The sequence below is a fragment of the Lepidothrix coronata genome, unplaced genomic scaffold, assembly GCF_001604755.1.
Source record: "Lepidothrix coronata isolate B3197 unplaced genomic scaffold, Lepidothrix_coronata-1.0 Scaffold182, whole genome shotgun sequence".
In the NCBI taxonomy this organism is placed as follows: Eukaryota; Metazoa; Chordata; class Aves; order Passeriformes; family Pipridae; genus Lepidothrix; species Lepidothrix coronata.
Genome location: NW_016690362.1, coordinates 182,832 through 206,152, shown reverse-complemented (window position 1 = coordinate 206,152; position 23,321 = coordinate 182,832). Strand labels below are relative to the sequence as shown.

General features: G+C 38.1%; 1 protein-coding gene across 4 annotated transcripts in view; it reads left to right on the top strand.

The window, feature by feature from the left end:
* SIPA1L1 (signal induced proliferation associated 1 like 1) overlaps window positions 1-22,607 on the top strand; it is a 190,168-nt gene extending 167,561 nt beyond the window's left edge. For 3 of the 4 annotated variants that reach the window (XM_017830675.1, XM_017830676.1, XM_017830678.1), the window contains 9 exons: window positions 1,086-1,204; window positions 3,660-4,099; window positions 9,858-10,097; window positions 11,175-11,340; window positions 14,262-14,505; window positions 16,492-16,638; window positions 19,083-19,197; window positions 19,688-19,769; window positions 20,522-22,607. In XM_017830675.1, the coding sequence (XP_017686164.1) occupies window positions 1,086-1,204; window positions 3,660-4,099; window positions 9,858-10,097; window positions 11,175-11,340; window positions 14,262-14,505; window positions 16,492-16,638; window positions 19,083-19,197; window positions 19,688-19,769; window positions 20,522-20,665 (1,697 nt within the window). In that variant the 3' untranslated portion in view covers window positions 20,666-22,607. The remainder of the gene's footprint in view (window positions 1-1,085; window positions 1,205-3,659; window positions 4,100-9,857; window positions 10,098-11,174; window positions 11,341-14,261; window positions 14,506-16,491; window positions 16,639-19,082; window positions 19,198-19,687; window positions 19,770-20,521) is intronic. The other variant, XM_017830677.1, reaches the window with a different exon arrangement.
* Window positions 22,608-23,321: the final 714 nt, after the last annotated feature.

Here is a 23,321-nt window from a genome sequence, read left to right as displayed (position 1 = left end):
TGACACTGCTTGCTACCACTTGTCCAGGGCAATCAAATTTGATGATAATATTATTGCTATCATCATTATTATTCTTTTAAAACCCCACAATTTTCATTTGTTTTTAAAAAAGATAGTAATGCTGCAGATTAAGATGAACAAACTGTTACTGTGTTGAGGAAAGCACTGCTGTTTACCATGGGTATTGATAAGTATTTGATGTTTGTAAGCACATACTCTAATTAAAAGGAGCGTTTTTTTCAAGTGCAGAATATATATAAAAACATATGTAAAAACTTACAGCTGAGACACATTCTTTTAAATTACTGACCTTGGGCTCTGAGGAGGCAATTACCTACCTAACAGGCTGTATCTGAGCACCCTCAAGACTTTCATATTTATCTCCTGGGAAAAGAGTAAATTTAATTGCCAAAATGCACTCCTGTGAGCGTACATGTAAGATGATTTGAATTCTATCCACTTCTGTCAGGCTTAGTTTAATAAGTATTGCTTTTGTACACCTATGCAGTTCCCACATTCGCAGCCAGCAATGTTTAAGAGAATACTATGATTTCGACAGATTTTTTGCTATGTCTTCAATTAGAAAATTTTTATTTAACTCACCGTAACTTTGATAAGAAACATGTGTAGTAATTGTACTGGAAGAAATGTGTTCATTTAAGTGATCACTGTAGACTTTTGCTAGTGTCCTGCCTTGCGTAGAATGCCATTTTAGGAAACGTGGATCTTCAGTCTTTTTAATCTCTCGCTAGCGGGCATCATGCCTATAGTGATACAATGTCAATACACTGGGAAAATGAATATTCCACTGTTTTAATGCTCTGATATAGTGCTGTTTGACAAAAGGGACGTGAAACCATTCAGGTTGGTCTAACAAAAGTCAGGCTTCCTTTTTCATGAAGTCTTAGTGATTTACGCCAGGCAGGAATGGGCCCTCACTTCCTCACCTGTGTTTTGTCACACTATGTATTAGTTTTTGGCTAGTGGTGGTATTGGAAAAATTGCTGTGTAAAATGAGGTTACACGTCTTTTAGCTTGTTACACTGCATATGCTCTTCAGTATATCATTGTGTGCTATATTGCAGAACCAACATGCCATCTCCCAGCAGTATCAAAAGTACTGCCGTCCTTCAGAGAAAGCCCCAGTGGAAGACTGATGAGACAGGATCCCGTGGTACACTTGTCTCCAAATAAGCAGGGTCATGTAAGTTATCCTGAAAAAGGAATTATTTGATATTTTGTTTTTGCTCCACAAGCTGTTGATACCAAAAGTGTAGTGCAAAGTTATGTTTAGAGTGTCAGCTAAAAAAAGGAAAGGAAAAAATCCCGCTCTCTACTAAAACCTGGAGAAAGCAGTAGAGCAGGCCTGTTGTTTTCTAAATCCTGTAGCACAGCACATTGAAATATTTATTATTTAATATTTGCTGCCAGTTGAACAGCAACTGCTAGTCTGTTACCTTGTGATAAGTAAAGGATTTGTGGAAATTTTCAAAGCTATTTCTAGGCCTCATACATAAGACTTAAAGTTTACTAATATATCTTATAATGCAATGCCCAGAAAGCTGCTTTTTCAAGACAGAATAACGATCTTGCTTTTGCTTTTGTATTTTCTCCATTTTCATCACATAGTGTAACCATTAATTCCTTTCCATAAGGAAATTAATTCCTTCCACACTGTTGGAAGTCTGTCTGAAAGGTCTGCTTGGAATCCTGCTGAAAAAAAATCTTTCTTGTTCTATTAGTGTTCAGGATCTAAAGGTAAATTCTGTCCTTCTGTCTCCACAGAGTTAGATATTCACACATTTATGGAGACTATCACTTCCCAATTTACATACAGAGAGACAGATAAATGCAGTAATGTTCATAAATTTAAAATGTCTTGAAAATTATTAAAGTCACTAGAATAAAAAAACCCACTCTTTAAACTTTTACCCAATAAGCTGTATCACTTGTTTTTTTATTTATATATAGAACAGGCTAAAATACAGAGTTGTGTTGCATGATGATACTAACAGTATTAGTTGCATTTATTTAGATGTGAGAAAGTCTTTAATTGGTTCCTGGTCTTTAATTTGCTTCTGCTTACCAGCGTTATTCTTTCAATACAATTGGCAGTGTTGCTTTTAGGTTATTAATTCATAACAACACACATTTATTATTTAAAATAGAAAACATCAAAAAACCCAAACAACAACACACCTGTCTTAATATTCTTAGAAGTACAGAGTAGTTTTTGAATTTAGATTGACCTGTTTTCCATGAGATGTATTTGACAGCATAATAATGTAATGCATAACTCATTAGCTTGAGTGCAAAGTGCAGCACTGGAATTATTAATGCTTGCATTCTTCTTGTTTAGTCATTGTTAAAGTAAATCTTTATTATATGGACAGATGGATGGGGGAGTGATGCATTTCCTAATGAAGAGCAGTGACTTTAATTGGAGACAAATAGGAGTCCAGATCAGCTTCATATTCCTCCTGTTTTTCTTTCAATTCTTGCTTTAGTATAATAAAAGACATGGATGCTGATGATTTCTCACTCTCAGTATGCATGCATTCTCTATTTCCCCTCTTTTCAGGTGAAAACAGAAACAGTATCTATTTTTTTATATTTGTCTGGGATCTCTGCCCATGTCTGTTCAGTAAAACTCTAGGGGTAGACAAATAGGAAAGTTCTAGGTCTCCTTTCCATCCATTCCCTTATTCCTAGGTTATCTGGTGATCAAACAAGTCGGTTGCTTCCTGCTTCAGTTCTGATTCTGTAGATGATCAGAACTTAGATAAATTCTTTGAACTTCAGATGGATATAAATACTCCAGTGGTAGATGAGCTGCTAAGCAACAAGTGTATGGCAAGAAATTCTTGCCCAAATGGGATATTCCACCAATGCCCACTATGACATTGAGGGCATTCAATTTCTCTGTAACAGTGAGCTGTAACCAAGAACAGGACATACAAACCAACCAGACACTGGCATGCCCTGATGAAGTAATTTAAAAGCTTTACATTAAAGCTTCCTTTCATGCAATTCTGCTTTCTGGAAAACAATTCCAAATTCGTTAAATGGTGTTTCAGTGGTCATTTGCAAAGGACACTCCTGCTGAGGAGGAAATACACTCTATTGGAGAGGGGAGGAAGAGCAGTGGTTATGATGTTCTTTGACCTTTTGATAGGCAATTGGATTATTAAAATTACAGGCGCTTTCTGTGGATTGGTTATGTTTTATGTTCTAAAACATTGCAGTCTTAAAATTAGAATATTTTTAATTACCGTAGTTATAAATCAAGTCAAAGTCTACATAGCTCAGCCAATTTCATTGGACTGGGCTGAGCAGAACTGTGCTTGGAAGGAACCAGTGTAAAGTATTTTGGGACAAAATACAAATAACTCTGGCTTTTCCTGAATAGTTAAGACATGACTTCCAAATCCATATGAAAAGTTTTTTATGTGCACCCGTAACAGAGCACATGCATTGTGTTGGAATTAAATTTTTAGAGTTTATTAGTCTCCTCAATGTACTTATTCCATACCTCAGGGTAGAAGAGCTAGTATTGTACAGTGGTGACTTTTATAACTCTTTATTTCCACCTCTCCATTGCTGTAATTCTGAAATAAACCTACAAATATGGTTTTTTTGGATTGTTGTTTCTTCTATAGTCTGACAGCCACTACTCCAGCCATTCCAGCAGCAATACTCTCTCCAGCAATGCCTCCAGTGCTCACAGTGATGAGAAATGGTATGACAATGGAGAGCGCACCGAATCAGAGCTGAACAGCTACAACTACCTTCAAGGGACTTCAGCTGACAGTGGCATAGATACCACTTCCTACGGACCTAGCCATGGCAGCACTGCCTCCCTGGGAGCAGCGACATCTCCCCGTACAGGGCTCACGAAGGAGAAGGTGGCACCACTGTGGCACAGCTCCAGTGAAGTCGTCTCCATTGCAGATAGGACATTAGAAAAGGACAGCCACATGGACCGGAAAACTGAATCTTCGCTGAGCCTGGATATTCACAGCAAGAGTCAACCAGCTTCCAATCCTCTAACAAGGGAGAATAGTGCTTACAGTCTCAGTGATGCTGTCTCACATACAAGGTAATTTTCACCTCTCGTGTGATTGATGTTGAAGAGAAAGGTTTCTAACTATGTTCACCAGTGTTTTGAAAGATCTCTGTGCAGAATGCTTGAAAATTAAGACCACCTTTAGTCTTCGCATCTGCTACTGCTTGTAATACTAAAAGTCTTTGAGGGCATATTCCATACTAAACTGCTGCTCCTAAACTACTAAGACAGACATGGCTGATGTGTTCTGTTCATAGGGAATATCTTGCAACAACTGCAGTTCGTATTGGATCAGAAAGAGATCAGTCCATTTTTTTAATGAACAGTTTAATATGGGATTCTTTTTTAGTCTTGCAAGTACCCTTTTCAGATGTTTTGCATTTTTTCCCCTCAGTCTTTTTGTTTAGAAATCTGCTTGCAGTCAGTATGATCAATACTGAGAGCAAGTTGCTTGGGAGTGCTAGCATGTAGATTTTAATCTCATTCTGCTGCAAGCTTGTGGGTATGACACATTACAGTCACCTTCCCTCTCTTCCTCAGTTTTGCCACTTGTAAAATTAGCAATATCAAGTTTGTGTATAATATACTCAGGTAGAAGATACCCACTTTACAAGTTAATCAGCACTGGTAGAGGCAAAAAAGGTTTTAGACCATTTTCTTAACCCATTTTCCAAGAAGTATTCAGTGTGCTTTTTGAAAAATACTCCTACTCTGTCATACTAGCAACAGAGAAAAAGCATAGGTCTTTCAGGGAGGATGCATGATTATAGTAATTTGTTGGCCTTGTGGAGCCTGACTTGCATTTTTATTCTTTAGGCATCTCTGTTTTGAGTGTGTAGCTAAAATACCTACAGACTGGAAGTCTGAAGCAATTTTTGCTAATTGTTTTGAACAAAGCTACTGTTTGTGCAAGACTAGATGTTTATCAGACAGTTCAATAGCTCCTCATACAGTAGCTCCAAATAAGGGGTTGTCATAGAGACTATAATGGTCTCCAAGTACTTTGTCATGGTAGTTCTGACTAAGAAATCTATTAATGGCGGTCCCAGTCTGATTTTGTGCCTCTCTTCATTGGTCATTTTTGGCACCGGAGCTCATACTCAATCCCACCCAGGTGTTTGAGACTGGTGTTTTCAGTAGCTATTGCATGCCTGAAGGACTTGAGGAAGTCTGTAGAAAACACTGTGCAGAAGGATTTACTTAGATTTTGGACATGTTAGCATGTACCCCTTTCTTGAAGATAAAAATCTATATGGTGGTTATCTACCTTTTATTTTAAGATAAGCATGCTTATGCTTATGTTCATTTTCTAACATTCAGTAGAATTTACCATATGCCCTTGCAGTACTTGTCTGAATGTAACTAGCAGTAGCATGAAATGTGAGATTCTTATATGCCACTTGTAATAAAATTGTCACTAGCATTTTCATTTGGAAGGATTTTTTCAGAATCGACTTTAAGAATCCTGGAAAATTTATGTGACTCTTGGAAGTTCTGTTGTAAAGCTGTGCCTAATGGGAATGGCATCTTTGTACATCTGAGGTTCTGATTTCTTTTTTGAACTTTGCAAACATAAGTCTAGGTTGTTTTCTCATTATTTATAATATTATAACATTGTGTCTCCAAACATGGTATTTTCTCTGGTTGGTTTGGATTAATACACATGATGTTTCTGTGATGATATTGAAATTATTCTCTCCCTGTATTTTTGGGGCTGTTACTGAAATTTCCAGATAAAAGTTCCCCAGGCTTTATGCTGGAGATAAGAGTTGAGGTTTCTTTTTGCCAAGTTCCATTTAAACTCGGATGTTAATAATGCAGCTCTTTACAAAAAGGAGTAGTAGCAGTTTGTAGAACACATGGGGCATAATACTTCAGAAATACTGCAGTTCTTGGACCCACATCGTTTGTTGTGTTGGATTAAAAACAGACTGACTCATGTTCCTTCTTTATTATTGCTTATTTTTGAAGACTAGAGCATGTGTTTGATGCCTCACAATAAAGCAAAGGCACAGTCTGGGCTAAAAAGCTTTTCTTTTGTTTCTTGTGGCACCCTCAGTTGGTGGTTGCACACTGAATAACAGTGCTGACCTGAGGAAACCCCGGGTCCAGCTGTTTGCTCCCCACTGTCCCATAGTTCTCTTTATGGAGACAAATCAGCTTGGAGCGGGAGTCTGGTACTTCCAAAAGGTAACCACAACTTCCTGCTTCAAGGAGGTGAAGAAGTTGGGACTAAAGAAAGATTCTGAACGGGCTACTTTTCATGAGAAATGAACAGCTTAATTAGTGTATTTATCAATTTCTAAATTGCTATCCTTTGCTGCTTCTCACTTTTTTACCTTTTGCCTGTGGATGCCAGAATGTCTGTTACATCTTTAGAACTGAGTTTCTGAGCAAGAAGAAAAGGAATTTGGCCCTAAAAAGAACTCTCTGACAAAAGAAAATAACTACAAATTAGAGTGTTTGTGTCTGTAGAAGACGAGCGATAATTAGTGTTCAGATCATTTGATGGTGCATAAAAGAACTTGTACCTGGGTAGTGGTGGCAAAATGTAAATTATAGTGATTAACTTCTACAGCAGAGCTTCTGGCTGGGTTTTATTTTTCTTCTCCACCCCCATTCCAAAGTCCTTCCTGATGATTGTGCAGATTTCTCATAGCATCCCAGGAGAACTGCATTATGTAGGCCAGTAATTACACAGAATCATTATAGCTGAATGTCATTAAATGAAGCCATATGTGCTGATGGCATGAGTTCCTTACAAAAAAAATAAAATCAAACTTTTATTTCTACCCAAAGTATACAGTTTCTTATGATCCTCTTACAAAAACTAAATGGATAATTTTGGCTTTTTGTAATAAGTACATTTTTTATTACTTCTAATAATTTTAAGATACTTAAAATATTATTTAATGATTCTGGTATACTCTTATGAATGGCTCATCTGCAATTTTTGCAGTTCACCATTTAGTATTTGAATTTTTTCATAATTCAGTTCTTGATGTCTCAATAATAGAGGTGGGAGGTAGGGGACCAATAGTGACTAACTCTCTGTTCTGAAAATGAGGACTGAATCTCTTCTAGATGTAACTAAGCTGGTCCCGGTGTCTATTAATTCTCTGCTTGCTTCCTGGTGTCAAATATTCTAATAACTTCTCATCACTACCATAGTGCTCCAGCTCCTATTTAGTTTTTGTAGAGTTTATCCAAAGCCTTTTGCTCTCCAAATATTCTCTCCGTTAACAAGTGTGTCTTTTTACCTGTCAGTACCCTACTGGCCTGCCTGTGTTTACTTGTAGGGTTAAAAAATTTAGTCATATCCACAGTTCTTTGTATAGTTCCTGAAGCACAATATTCTACCAAAAATACTATATTGTAAAATCCACAGCTCAAAATATGCAATGCACTTGAAAGAAAACTGTATTTAAAACTGTATGCTAATTTTACTTGCAATTGCCAGGCCACTCTTAGCATCTAGTATATGATACATTCTTTAATAAATATTAAAGTAATAATACTTAAAATACACTATGTATATCTACAATATGTTATATAATAAAATATTATTTTATGACATATACATATGCATCTTATATAAATTTTATATCGAGCATAATGAACATCAGTTTTTACTGTCTTTGCCTAGTAATATTAAGGATCAACACTACTAGCCTATCTAGTTGTTGTTATTGGTTTTTTGTTAAGAAATGGTTTCTCACAACTGGCACTTCCTTGAGCAATACCTGATGGATTAAAGAATTCTGAAATGTGAACAGAACTTTTACCCTACACTGGAGCAAAAGATTTTCCACTTCTTGAGTGTATTTAGAAGGGAGTAAAAACGAGGAAAAAAAATTGCCCCATACATTTTCTTTAAGGTTGTGCATCTTCCCCAAATCCTGGTGGTAAATTTTGTGGTAGTGATGCCTCACAGATGGGCTTGTTTGCTCAGCATGTGTAGGAGTTTTCTTTCGGTATTGAGGGAGAGAAAGGGGGAATGAAGAAAAATTTACTGCCTCTTCCCCTAGCTCTTAATTTTTTTCTCTGCTTTCTTGCTATAAATTGTGTTTACTTGTATCTTACAAATACAAAGGTTGCAGTATGCAGCACCATATATACAGGAAAATATCTTCCTGTATTTTCTCAATCTGTCATCTTGTATATAGGCTTTTCAAATGTACAGATGAAGGGAAGGAAGAAATATAATTCTCTAATACAGAATCTGCATTTTTGTAATTTGATTTGCATACATATGGAGCAGTACATGTTGCCCCTGATGTGAGGGACGGCACGGCACGGGCTGCAGCAGACAGTGTTGCTTGAGGTTGGAAGACTACAGTCCAGACTCTTCATTAAATCCACAGCATTTCACTGCTGGGAATCATGGTGCTTAACTTGGGCCATATGAAAATGAAGTATATTTGAAGGTGATTCTTTAGACTCCATCTGTTGTCAATGAAGAAAAAGGAGAAACTCCAAAGCATTAATTCTCCCTTCATATCTGAGACACCTAGTTTGAGACAAGGACAATCACCTGCTAAGGATATTCTTCATTGACTACAGCAGGAGCCAGACAAGTGGCATAGATTAGATAACTGGCTCCCTAAGACTAAATGCAGGTGATATTGTTTTCCCAGGTAGCAAAAGAAATTTAATGTTAAATTCCTTTTTTCTGTTTCAGTAAGAGAGAGAGATGTGAAAATGCATTGTTCTATCAAGTTATAAAAAAATTGGTGAAGAATTTTCTGTTAAGCTAAGAAAGAAGAGATTACTCAGTGACTTTATTCAGCATTCCAGCTAATTTTTATTTCTCAGTCAGAAACTGTTCTTTACCATGGGGCCATCTGTTTCAAGTTCCTTGACTGCAGTGTTGGATACAGGGATGAAAATGTGGCTAAGTTGTGTAGAGAGCTGATAGAAAACTGGTCTTCAAATATATCATGCTGTTTCCGTACTCAGGCCGTACACAAAGGTTTCCTGTAACTGTGCTGATAAATATCTGACCTTTTAAGGTTGTTATAATAAATGTTGTCTTAAGACCTAGCACTCCTGGTATGATGCAAGTTGCATCGGATTTGAATATCAGACACTAAAGGGTGTCTCCCATCTAAATAAAGGCCCTCTCCTTCTTCTAACAATAAGTTGCAGTTGGTCATCACAGCTCCATTTTCTATCTTGACAAATTGTGATATATGTTAAAAACCTACTCTAACTTCTCAATTTAAGGGTTTTTTGGGGTTTTGATGTTTTGGTTTTTTGTTTGTTTTATTTGTTTGGGTTTTTTACCAAGGTAAATAACTGCTTTTCAGGCAAAATCCAAGAAGCCCTCTTTTGAAAGCTGCATGGGTTCTTCTTTTGTTTGTTGTGAGGGCTTAAAGAGACATTTCCTGTTGCTTAAGTTCCTTCAAAATATGTTTTCTTTTACAGCCAGGAATTCCAGCAAGAAGTTGGACTTAGGTTCTTTTTTGCTAATTCAGCTACAGTGTCATGTATTACTTTTAAGCTGCCTAATGACAATGAACCCTAGATTTCCCATTTTGTGAAGGCAGATGAGGGGAGGGTGGTATATTGTATCTTTAGTGGTTGCTTGCAAAATTGTTCCACTACTATGTGACATGTTTAGTGATGCACTGGTGGAAGGCCCTCAAGAAGAGCAAAGTGGTTTTGCTACTCTAGCCACTCTTGATAAGAATAATGTCTCGTACCCAGAGTTCTGCTTTAAAAACAGTTAAATAAGGCACATATATACACATTTCAGGCAATTTTTGTCTTTATTATGTTCTTTTCCTAGTACCATGAGCTCACGACACTCTGCCAGCCCTGTTGTCTTCACCAGTACCAGAAGCTCACCTAAAGAAGAGCTTCATTCTGCCACTTCTCCCCAGCTTGCACCTTCTTTCTCCTCCTCCTCTTCCTCCTCGTCTGGTCCTAGGACTTTCTATCCTCGCCAGGGTGCTACAAGCAAATATCTGATCGGATGGAAAAAGCCAGAAGGGACAATAAACTCAGTGGGGTTTATGGATTCAAGAAAGTAAGACTGTTTTTTTTTTTTGTTCTTGTTTGATTATTTGATTATAAAGAAGCATTTTGATCTTTGACAGTTTTCTGTATAGAAGAGCTCAGGACTATTTAATACAATCCTTCGTCTTCTGTAGAACTTAATATTTAATCTAGAGGTCTGCAGTTAGGTTTAAATATTTAATAGTTTGCTAATCTTGTTCCCTGTTAACTTGTAAAAGTTTTTTATTATTATTTCTAGAGACCTCTATGGATTTCAGTCCTATTAAAGCTTATCTTTCCTTGGGACTTCTTAAAGGTGACTCTAAATGCTGTTTGAGCAAATATTAAAAATCTTCTTATCGTAGAGCCTGAGTTTTACTTAAGCCTCTCATCCATGTAGTAGTACGGTACATGCTGGCATTAGCTCTGTGGCACTCCACGTTGCCTTGTTAAGATTGCTGCCTGTATCCAGTCTAACTGGCTTAAAGCTTAAAGCAAGCCAAGATATCATTGCATTACAATATGCAAGTATCTCTTTTGGAAGAGAAATTGAGAAACAACTTTCTGGAGAAAATACTGTTAAGTCAAGTATGACTTAGAAAGCAAGTGGTTCAGAAAGCCCATTTCAAAGTAATTTATTCAACCCTTCTTGGCTGTTATTGAGTGAAGCACAGTATCCCTAGATGATACCAATAACTAGCTGTCAAAAGAAAAAGGTGAAACTTTGTGATAACCATATTATAAAAAGGAAAATTTAAAACAGGAAAATATTAAAGAAACTTGGTGATTTGCTACTTTTGGGCTCATTGAAGACTTTTTTTTTTTTTTAGTTTTGTATGGAATGCACATTATTTTAATGCAAGGGAGAATTAATTACAGTAACCTTTGAATTATTTTATTGCATTGCTAGTTTGTTTTTAAACAAGCTTATTGCTTCAACAGGTATCCATTGAGTCTTCACTGAAGTAGTGAAACTTCTTCCATCCTCTATGCCCCTTACTTAATTTTTTTTCTTTTAAAAAGTTGAGTGTTCTGTAATTCTTGTCTCATTCATGCCTCCTGCCTCAGGGCTTTGAGACCTGAATGTGTCTGTTCCGTTTCATTTAAGACGTCACCAGAGCGATGGCAATGAAATGGCCCACCCTCGGCTGCGTGCTTCAGCAAGAGATCTACGAGCATCACCCAAACGAACATCCAAGTCCACTGTTGAAGAAGAGCTGAAGAAACTGATAGATCTTGATAGCCCAACACCTGAATCACAGAAGAGTTTTAAGGTATGCTAAAGAGAGAGAGAGGATCTTTTCTATTCTCACCCACAACAAGAAAATAAAATGCAAAGCATTCCTTGAATTTTCATCATGGACAGAAAATAATCTGTTTGTAACAGACTAGTAGGGAAATACATTTGGGAACTGTTTTGTTATTACAGTCTTTGCAATATTATTAGTTTTGTGTGCAAATTTAAAGAGACTAGTATGCCAAATTAAAAAGAACATGTAGGACTTCTTGGTCATGGAAAATCCTGTAGTGTTGTCTTATATATTTGAATTTTTCTTCTCTGATTGCATCACCAGACAGTAACTTACAGTATTGAAACTCCTTACAAAAAGCACACTTTTATGCCTCTCTAATCCTGTTATCAAAAGTGATCCCTAAACTTAAGCATATATTTATACAGAATAGTTAGAAACATTTCTTGGTGTGTTTCAAAATGTATTTTATAACATATAAGTGCACATATTAATTTTTAGAATCCATAATTTGGAAGAGATGTCTTGCTTTCTAGTCTCCATGTACAGCCAGTGCTTAACAGCTCGTGCTCATCATCCAGAGCCCAAATTGTTTCCACAGCAACCATGCAGAAGAGAGAGCTGCAACTTCTTTTTTTGCTAGTAAAAACCCAATGTAGCTTATTAAAACTTATAAGTGCTAGGTTCCATACACAGATTATTTCAGATGTTGCCTTTGAAGCTGGAGGAAAAAAACATTGTCACTGGCAAGATACCTTTTTCTTAGGTTTGTAGTAGCTCTGAGGGGACTGGGACATGGGTGATGTGAACATCTCCTGTTGGTTGTTTTAAGCAAGAGGATTGTTCTCATTCCCTGAAATTCTATTCTGTTTTTTAGAGCTGACCTGAAGATTATGAAAAGTATCTTCCCAAGTTTCTTGTTTTTTTGCTTTGGGATTAGTGAACCAGTTCTTACCCCGATCTTTATTTCCTGGTGACTGTAACAAGTATGTTAACCTAGGTTGCACTTCTGATACAAGCAAGTTAAAAACATTCTATCACTATCAAATTGCATCTTTTCCATTTTAAAAGTAACTGTTATTTCTACCCACTGTATGACTTATATTTTATCTTACAGAAAGAGTTGCTCTTACAGCGTAAAATTTTTTGACACTTTAAAAGGAAAAAAAAAAAAGATAAAGAATGATAATGGCCTGCATTAGTTCACTGCACCAAAAATCCTCCTCCTTTCTGTCTGTTGGCTGACAAAGGCTTCATTTGCTAGTAGAATTTGTTCTAGTCTGTGGTTTTATTTGTCTTCTATTATCTCTTCAGCATTCCTTATGTCATTACCTACCACTTAGGCATTGTATCTTCTCAGACAAGTCACCCTTCTTTTTCTCTTTCCCCTGCTCTGGTACCAGAAGACAACTCCTACTCATATTGCCTATGTTCTGAGTCCATCAGGTGTAAATATCTATGCAGCCTTTTAATCTCAACATCAGATATTAACTGTGTTTCCAGCTCCTAATTCTTTAATGCTAAGTGAACTATACCACCCTCAAGTAAATGCTTCTTGACTTAGCAGCTCTTTCTTTTCCTTCCCCTTTACCACTTCAGGTCATAACATAAACCTGCTGACTGAGCTTTTAATTTGCGGGGGTGGGGGTAAGCAGTTTGATCCTCCATGTGACATAGTGACAACTATGTACCCATCTGTGTACCAGAAGCTGTAATTTCTCTAGGCAAGGTTCATACTGTGACAGGTATGTCCTGAGGGAGGCAACACAGAGGGGAGAATTTGACATAATAGAAAATTGGCATGTGGCTTGGCTTCTTTCCTTGTCTTTTGATGATAGCAGGGTTTTGGAAGTAACTGATGATCCTCGATCATAAAACCAAAACGCATAGCAATCTTCTCATACTAAAATTTGTACAGGTGGGGAATGGGGTGTTTGGTACTGTACATGGGAAAACCATCTGCCAATAGACCTTCTTCCATGCTTTTCTCCCACCTTGTAGTGTGGGATTTTGATCACAGGAATAGAATACTGTCTGCATTTTTTTTGTCTTTCTGAGAAGAGAGGACTATTTTTATGTGCAGAGAGCAACTCTATGTTTAATCACTCTTTTTGGAAGTCCTATTATGTCCTTTTTTTGTTTAAACTTACTTACAGAGCAAATGAGCGTGGTGAGGTCTTCATTTCTGTTTACCATTTCTCCATGAAAGCCTTCAGACCAAATTTCAACCAAAACATAAAGAAATGTTAAGTCTTAGAGATAGTTATGTTGCTACAGGTTTCATGAAAATCAGAGTCTCTGCTGGTGGGAATGGTTATGATAGCAGCTCACTGGCACAGGCCTGAGAGTGCCTAACTCCAGGCTAACCGCAGCATTGCTTTCTCCTGTGTGGAGCATGGAGGAAGCTGGGATGATGGTAGGGGTAAGGCACAAGTTCTCTTATTCATGGGACTGTTTACTTAATTTTGCTTTAAATAGTTCTGAAGAACCGTGGTGGTGATGGGTGTTCCTAATTGTTCAGTAATATGAGACTTGTAATTAGTTGGCATTTGCTGGTACTCTGCCTGCAGGCAGGCAGCCTCCCCAGGGCAGCAGGAGAACTCTGGTTTATGCAGCACTGAGCCTGTTTCTGTAACCATTTCTCTGCTACACATCAGCTTGGAGTCCACAAGGGCTGCCTGAGATTTCCACTTCAGGAGAAGTTTGAGGGGTGTTTAAAAGGTAGAATGTGAGATAGGGTGAAAACTAGGTGTTACCTAGTTTTAATCTGCTTCAAAGCCGATTCTTTTAGTTCTTTTTCATATCCACTCTGAAAAAATACTATGTTAACACTTGCTTTCTTATTAAAAAAAAATAAATTAACAATTATTTCAAAATAGACTTCAAAAGTTTCTTTATTGATTTTTTTTTCTCATTTCTTTTTATTTGTTTTTATGGATGTATAGTCACACACTCTGTCCTGTCAGTCTCCCTTTCCCAGCACTCCTACCACAAGGCGTGCCTTGCAAAGGACTTTGTCAGATGAGAGTATTTACAGTGGTCAAAGGGACCACTTCTTCACCTCGCGGGCCTCACTCTTGGACCAAGCCATGCCAAATGATGTACTGTTCACCAGCACATACCCTTCTCTCCCCAAATCACTGCCATTACGGAGACCATCATATACTTTGGGAATGAAATCACTACATGGTAAGTGGATTTCCCATTTTTCAACTTCCATAGGAATCCTTTGTCAATTATGGTCACGAAAAATGTTTGTTACAGCAATTAGTAGTTCCATCTTGATTTTACTGAAATGAAGAGAGTCAAGTCACATGACTGAAAATATAAAATAAGACAGGAATTTAATTTTTTTCCCTCACTTTAGTGGTTGTAAGACTGCATGACTGGTCATGCAGTTACCTTGTGGAGGAAGCACAGAAATTTGCCTCACTGGCTGTGAGTTTTTACTATTTCTTACAAGAGTCACCTGGACAATGTGGACAACGGACAAATAATGTATGCCTGGTTATCTTCCAGTGACAACTTCAGGTGTCAGTTCCTTTAGTGTGGGATTATGGGAACAAAATAAGATTAGGAAAATATTGATATGAAGGTGGATAGATACTAGTGGACATTTGAATATACAAGTACACCTGATACAGCTTTTATTGCACCAACTGTTTTTAAATTTACTCCCTTACCCTATCTGTTTTACAGGACTTGAGTTACTTATTTTAGTCACACAACTAACTAGAAAAAAGTTACTTGGTAAACTGCTGTCAAGAAGACACTCAGCCTTCCTCCATTACTTTACTGAAAAGTCTCAGTAGGATTATCTCACGGGTTGTGTGTTGCTGCATGTGAATGTCTCAGTTGGTGAGAAAGGGAATTTTCGCAGGTTCCCACTGTACCTCATAACTAAATGTGTTTTCCAGAAATAGAGCTAGATCTCAGTGTAGGATTCTGCAATGTTTTCTGAAGAAGTACATATCTGCTCTGATTTATTCATGTTTTAGTATGTTTCAAGAGGAAGATGCAAGGCTATCAATAGATTCAACTCACTATACTGGGACTAAGCACAGTCTGTATTTAGATACACAGGATGCATTTGACAGTGAAGACTGATGAAAAAAGTCTATTTTAAATTCTTCTGTCTGTGATCACCAGGCATCAGTTTTCAGTGTTGAACCTGACATTTTCATGAGCTGTTGTGTCTGTATAACATGTTTCTTGCATAAGAGTTAGGAAACTGAGCTCACTTAATTTCTGCTTTTTATATGCACTAAAATAACTTTGCAGACTTGGTTACGCTTGTAACTGGCTCGTGGATTTGCCTTCTGAGGGCTTGGGGTCAGAAGATTAATGATGCCATCTGAGTAGAAGTGGAAAGCAGCACTTGATCTCTTTTCATTTAGATGCCTGTATTTTCCAAAAAGAAAACCACAAAACCTTCTTTCGCTGTCATGTTCTCTTCCACACCAAACTGGTAACTTCTCCTAGAACATAGCCTTTCTACATTTGTCAACAAACCAAGATTTTCTGTTTTCCATAAAATGTGGGACCTGCATGATAAAAAGACCAGCTATCTTGAGTGGCACACAAATTGTCTTCCCATACACACCTTTACCTTTTGCTGAAAGAAGAAATTAAGTTAGCTGGATATTTAACACCACAAGTATTTGTTGGCTTCCAGCTATTCAAAATTCTTTCAATTCAAATATTTCAGAGCACATCCTTTTTTTTTAATAGAGAAAACAGTGAGATAAAAATACTCATATTTACTCATCTATCTTAACAAAACCCCTAGTTTTGTATTTTTACAGGAACAAATAGGTGCCAAGGAGTGTAGAAGCCCTAGCAAGCTGCAGAGCCCTCTAAAGTATCTTCAGCTTGTGCAGAGGCAGGAATCATTGGGTAGAAGAGTATTGCCCCCAGCCCTAGAACTGGGGTAGGCAGAGATTGGCTTTTGAAGTGCTCATCTGCAGAGATTAGAAAGGAGCCAAATGTCCTGGTGCTAGAAAACTGGCTTGTAATGTGCTGTATCTGGTCAACTGCAGTTATCAAACATTCCACTGAATTTTGGTTCCAAAAGTGCTATGCCAGAAAAGTTAAAAATAGGGTATGCAGTAGTATTAGGAAAGGAATTTTAGGGTGTTTTTAATGGAGTTTATAATCTATTCTGCATCACTGTAGGAGAGTTTTCTGCCTCAGACAGCTCCCTCACAGATATCCAGGAGCAAAGACGGCAGCCCATGCCAGACCCTGGTCTTATGCCATTGCCTGATTCTGCCTCTGATCTGGACTGGTCAAACTTGGTAGATGCTGCCAAAGCCTTTGAAGGTAAGTTCAGAATATTAACAATTAGGAAGCTGGTCTTTGTGCATGCTTTGTTAAGGAGTGTGGGTTTTGTGGTTGTTTGGGGTTTTTTAATCCTGACTTTTGCTTTTGTTGTTCTTAGTGTTTCTACTCAGTCTGAAGCTTAAGTTCATTTAAAATACCAACTCAAGTCTCAAGAGCCTGAAACTTTATATGTAATACTCAGATACCATTTCTTCATACTGGAATTCCTCTGTGCTGTGATTTGGCCAAATCTCTGTGAAACCGGCCACTTCTCATGTCATGTAGAGCAGTTGCAGGCATCACAGCTGGTGTGGAAAAGACATTTGGCACAAAAGTACAAAAATAAAGTCAAATAGTAGGGAAAAAAGCATATGAGCACACTAATGATTGCTTGCTTAACTGCACTAGCAAGAAGTATGCGTAGTGCAGCTGAAGTTTGCTACCAAGATAACTTGGGAAATATGTTGTGTTGGTACATACTTTTCTGTTGCCATTCTTCCCTTTGCATACTCTGAATACATAGATTTGCATGTGTTGTTTCCTCCTATGGCACTTTCTATCTCCATGACACTTAGTAAACTGGAGAGAACTGTAAACTGCTTAGATACATTTGAATTTAAAATTAATGCAGTTTAGAGCAAAAGGAATTTACCTTACTATAATCCAATGGGAAGGTCTTCTAGGCTTGTTAACAGGAGTGCCTGTTCCTAATATCTGCATAAATATTGTCCCACCTTCATGGAAGTGTTTTCACCAATCCTGAATCTTTTAGACATTATTCAACATGGTTGGAGAAGGCTGTGAAGGAACTTGATTTTCTTGGCTGTTCTCTGGTAGTGGCCTCATACATCATTAAGTTGTCTACATGGGTGTTTAAGATGTACATTTATTCTCTGCTCTGTTGCCACAGGAGTAATAGGAGCAGCATGGCTCATATTTCTGCTATGCAGTCTTGGGGAAGAGTATTCAAAGTAAGCCTTGGTCCTCAAGAGGAGATGAATTTGTAGTGATGGTCTTTTCACCGCCACATAAGGGTGAAACTCAGGTTTTAATGCATTTCCCTGTGATTGGAAGCTTCTGTTTAAAAGAAACCTGTTTCTTAGTGAGATTTATTTGACTGTGCTCATTAACCTGAATCCCTCAATTTTGTAGGCCCCAGACTCACTTGTGTTTCTCTTTAGAAGTGTGAAGACAGTCAGTGTGGTCAAGGTAACAAACTGACAGGTCAGGCGAAGAAGAGCTGGGGTATTGTGTTGGCTGGCACCTTCATCCCACTGCTATGAAAATATGTTCAAATTTGACTTGGAGAGGGATCTCAATATAATCCCATTGGTCATTGGTTGTCTGGTCTCAATATGGTCTCAATATAATCCCAGTCTCTAGTCTCTGCAAGGTGCCAGTAGGGATTGACAAGTACCAAGGAGCCTAAATTCTGATTTGTGATCCTGGACACCCACCTCTTCTGCACCATTGATTCGTGTCTTCAGCACAAGACCCTGAAGTTACAAATAGTGATATCTGTACCAGCTGAAAGAAAAACTGCTTGGATCCCTGAACTACACCAAACTTTAGTATTTTCATTCACAGGGGGGAAAAAAAAGAGGAGCAGGAAAAACTCTATCAAATCTTAAGGCATGTTAATTTTAGCCTTGTTGAAAGCACAAAATAAAAATCTGCCAAACAGAAAAAAATGATACTGTTCTGTTTCCAGTGAGAGCCCAACAGCTGCTGAGGGAGAAAGAGGTTAATTTATTAAACTAAATGTGTTGATGTTACTGTTCGTGCTAGGAAACTCCAGAGGTAGGAGGACTTGGTAGTTTACAGTCACACCACATGTGATACTGATACTCAGATGTGTTAAAACATCTGAGCAGTTATGGGACAAGAAATACAGACTCAAGGCAGGAAAGAGGTTTAATGTTTCAATCTGAAAACATTTTATAAGGCATAAGGAAAAAATTTCAGGGGTCCTTTATGGAGCGAAACAAGCTAAATATAGTTACTCAGTTATAGGGTAGTGTCATGCTGTTGTACCCAGAAAGCTCTGCACAGCACTACTTGTTACAGCTTGGCTTCTTGTCCCTCTTGGAACTGACCTTGCGTGGACCCGCAAGCACTGCTGGGTATCTCTGCTTTGCAGTCTCCAGCATCTCCCTCCCAGAGAACTTTTTAGCCTGAGAGTGATGCTTGGTCTGTGTGAGCATGCAGTGCTGTGCCAGAGCTAGTGCTTGCTTGTTGAATCTAGTACAGTAGAAAACTTGGTGCAAACACTTGCAGTGCCAATTTGCTTCTGTCAAGTGGATACTGGTATCTCATATCATAACCTTATCTTGCTTGAGGCAGATTAGATTGCTTTGAGATCCTGCAGCATAGCTGTTGTACTGTGCATGAACAAATAATCATTACTGCTGCCATTGTTTTTCTCTGTATGTTTGCCTTCCCAGTTCAGCGAGCTTCATTCTTTGCTGCTGCTGATGAAAACCACAGGCCTGTGAGTGCTGCCTCCAGTAGTGATCAGGCTGAGGACCAGCTTACTGCACAGATAAAGCCTTACACAGGGTAAGTAAATACACCAGATGTGCAGGCTTCATCATTTATGAACCAAAAATCTTTATTTGGAAGTCATCTCCAGGTTTCACAGAACTCTTCATGAGTTCTCATAAAGAGGGAGGTGAGAAGTGAAAAGAGAAGAATCATAAGTCCAGTTGAACCTTTTTGCAGGTTCTTTGTTGTCTGAGGTGTTCATGAACCTGTCCAAAGCAATGGTAATTCAAGGCACTTAAAATGAGTTCAAGTAGAGAGAAGTCAAGTGATGGGATGGCCCCAATTAATCGAGTTAAATTTTTTCTGTTGTTTAATGTGCTGCATGTGTTCCAGGTACTCTTTATTTCATTCTTTTTGTTCATTTTGTGAATTCTTAGTGTACCCGAGTGCCACTAAGTATACCAAGTGCTTCATAAAGCCACTTGGTATAGACAAGGCTGTTAGCTACCCTATGTGAAGACAGTTAATCGTATCAATACCTATTCTTGTTTCCTGCTTTCAACAGTAAAGAATCTCCTCCAACTCTCGCCTCTAAAGTGGACCAGCTGGAAGGTTTGCTGAAGATGCTGCAAGAAGATTTAAGGAAGGTAAAGCATTTCATCTACAGAAGGATCTGTAAGACATATATTTAGTGCTACTGGTGGTGCTAATAACTGTGTAATCCTGCTTTGCCATGCCTGAGCCTTTGACAGTCTCATCCTTGTATGAGAAAAAGACATTTCTTTGCTACTTTTCTGAGGCTTCTAATTATGCATGGCTAGGATAGGGTGTCTCAAACTGTAGGTGTTTGATTCCTCTGCTTAAATTAGGAGGGTGATTTACAGTACCTTCACTCCTAATTCAGGTGACACTGCAAAAGGCTTGAAGTTAGTCCATGTAAATGCATCCTGCTGATGTTGAAAAGTTGACAGTGTTGTCTAAAGATGTAATTTCTACTGTGAAAACTTCCTGTATTTTGTCAATGCCTAATTGGTCCAAGAAGGATCTGCTGTGGTGAGATGAAAAGTCTCTTGGGGAAGTATTTGCAAGAACATCCCTATCCCTTAGTTAACCATCAGCACTTGTACATACAGAACAGGTCATGCCCAGTTCTATTGGACCACCTGGTGAGCCAGCTTCTGTATTAGAATTTAATACAGAGAAATCCTGTTCACGCAAGCAAAACACGAGGAAGAAAATGTCACTAATGTCCCTTGGATATAGACCCATGTGCTGTTGCACATAAAATCCTTATAAAGAATGAGACTTATGCTCTTTTAATAGGTTCTTGCTGCTCTAGATAGATGGGAAGCATGACCTAAAATTTCCACTAAGATCTGTATTTTTCTTTATGCCTAAGGAAAAAGAGGACAAGGCCAGTCTTCAGGCTGAAGTGCAACATTTGCGGGAAGACAACTTGAGGTTACAGGAGGAATCCCAGAACGCAACCGAAAAACTGAAGAAATTCACTGAATGGGTTTTCAACACAATTGATATGAACTGAGAACAGTGTACGAGGAAGGAAACTATCTATGAATATTATTACTGGGACTTAAGCTTTAATGCCACCTTAATTATGACATGTGAAAGTATAGTCAGAGCAATTCCCTGTTCTTCATCCTCCAATAACCCTTTTTTGCATCTCTGCGCGCACTCAGAACAATTGCAGATCAACAATCAATGTCTGCCTTTTGTATAAAAAACAAAGTAAATAATTTTAAAAAGGTAAAATAAAAGTTTAACTGCTAAAATGTGAATGTCTATTTTTTGCACATTGTCTCTTTATCTGTTATGTACAAAATGATTTGGAGGCAGGATCAGGCTTACTGTTCCATGTGCCTCTGTTTCCATTAACTCCTTTCTCTCTGTTTCAGGTAATCTGCTTTTCCTTGCAGCTTTAGCAAATATTATGACATCTAGAAAATTAGAAAGAAATGTTTTCTTTACTGCTCTTCTAACATTGTTTTCTGAAGTATGCCACAGACAAGGGGATGTAATGCAATGTTTTAGGTGTCTCCTTAGCAATTTGCGCTTGATTACTAGTGCTACCTTCCCATACATTACAGAGAGCGCGTGTCCATAGTGTATGGTACAGTACAACCAGCATCATAACGTTAGGAGAGAGACTAGAGAGGTGAGCCATGGGTGAGGCATATTATCACACATCTATTGCATTAGCATTTCTGGTGGCCTTTGTTCCCTGTGGAAACAATGGCTGCAAGGACCTTTACAAACAGCAAAACCAGGCATGCTGCAGTTCATGTCAGGCAGGCTGGGACATAACTGAGTACTGTTGCTGGATCGGTAAAGTACAGCCCCCTTTCCTTCCAGGGGAGTCTGTTGCTTGCATACATGCAGAAGACTTAGGCTGAAGTTGTAAAGAGATTAGGATTTCTTTTCCCTGAAATGTCTCCATGAAAATCCACACAAACCATCTCTGTGTACTGCCCTCCCATTCTGTTTCTCTGGACTTCTCAAATCACAGCAGATTTGAGAAAAGTTTATTCAAGTTGTGTTTTATTGCATGAGAGATCTTATAAATCCCTTACTATGGAAGATAGAGGAATATGTAAAGAGGAACTAGAGAAGTGTATTTTTCGACGCACTGGGACAGGATTGGAGCTCCAAAATCCCCAGTCCCTAGTGAAACTGTCTCGCATGAGTTTTCCCAAACTGCCTCATGCCAGCAAAGTTAACTTCTTGTTCTTTGAAGGAAAAGCTAACTTGCCACAACGTGTTACCTCTACAGAAAATACCTTTTAGGTGTCAAAATATGACTTTTAAGCGCTGCAGTCTGCACATCTGTGCAGCATGCTGAGAAACCTTTTCTACTCTCCCTTCTGAGGATACAGTTACTACCTTAGTAAATATTGCCTTGCGTAAAGTGCAGTGTATTTGGGGGTTAATTTTGAGAGCATACTCTCCCTCCCCTTTCCCACATTCTCAAATAAACAGATTAAAATCATTGGCATAATTTTGTCACAGACTTCCGTGCTCTTTTCAAATCCCTTTTTCATGCTCTTTAATCTTACTGCACACAAGTACACACTACACTTCAACCTCAAACTTCATTTGTGATGCTAATCCCCATGGAGTTCTTCTCTAATGTTTTGTCATGGAAATGGATCTCTTTGGAACTATTTCTGGAGTGCTTTTGTAAAGGTTTAGAATGTCTTGGGTTTTTTAATGACTTGTATGAAGGAGATTTATATAATGCCTGATATTATTTGTAAATGGGAAATATTGCTAACATCTCTGAGCATCCTGAAGTCTTGCTTTTATTCTCTTTTATTTTTAAGTTTGGTTTTATTTTATTTCAAAAAATATTTTGGGACTTGGGGCAGACTATTTATTAGAGTTTTGCAACAGAGTTCTTCTTGTATGATGCCACTGAAGGCTACTTGTAAAATTCTGACAATAAAACTCATTTTAAAGGTTCTTCTAAACCATTTTCTTCTGATTTTGTTGGATTTGTTGTTTAAGACTTTCCAGAGTGTCCATGTCTTCTTGCTTTCTTCTCATACCACTCTTGTCAGTGCTTATTGATACAAGAGTTCCATTCTCTATCAGATTCCTAGTTTTTATCTGTTTAAAGACCATTACTTTTTAGGTAAAAACCACTTTATCCCTTGACTTTTTACTTGTATGATTGCACCAATGTATTTTCTTCCCCCATTTGCAAGGGTTTGCAACCTTTAACAGAGACTGAGCTTCACCAGAATGACAGTAAAGGAGAGGCAGTGCTTTTTTATAATTTATCAGGATTTTAGTACTTACTTGGAAAAACTGAAGCCAGTGTAGGTAAAAATCAAAGTCTCCTGGCACGCCAAATGTATGAGCATGTAACAATAACATCAAGTGTTAAGGTTGGGGGGGAGATAATCCATTTGTTTTGTTTTCCAGATCTCCTCCTTTGACTTGGGAGATGGCCTTGGACGTGTTTTGAACAGACTTTTTTTTGGCCCAGTGGATCAGCATTCGGCACAGCTCAAAAATGTGGAACTAGGTCAGTCTGCAGGAAAGCATCTTCCAGTTCACTGAATAGATTCCTACAAGGCACGTGGGGAAAGTAAATTCATCTCTTTCTAGCAGAAAAGTTACCCAACCAAGAGAGCTCTGAAGCAGCAAGAGCAAATAGATGCCATCTGATGAAAAATTGA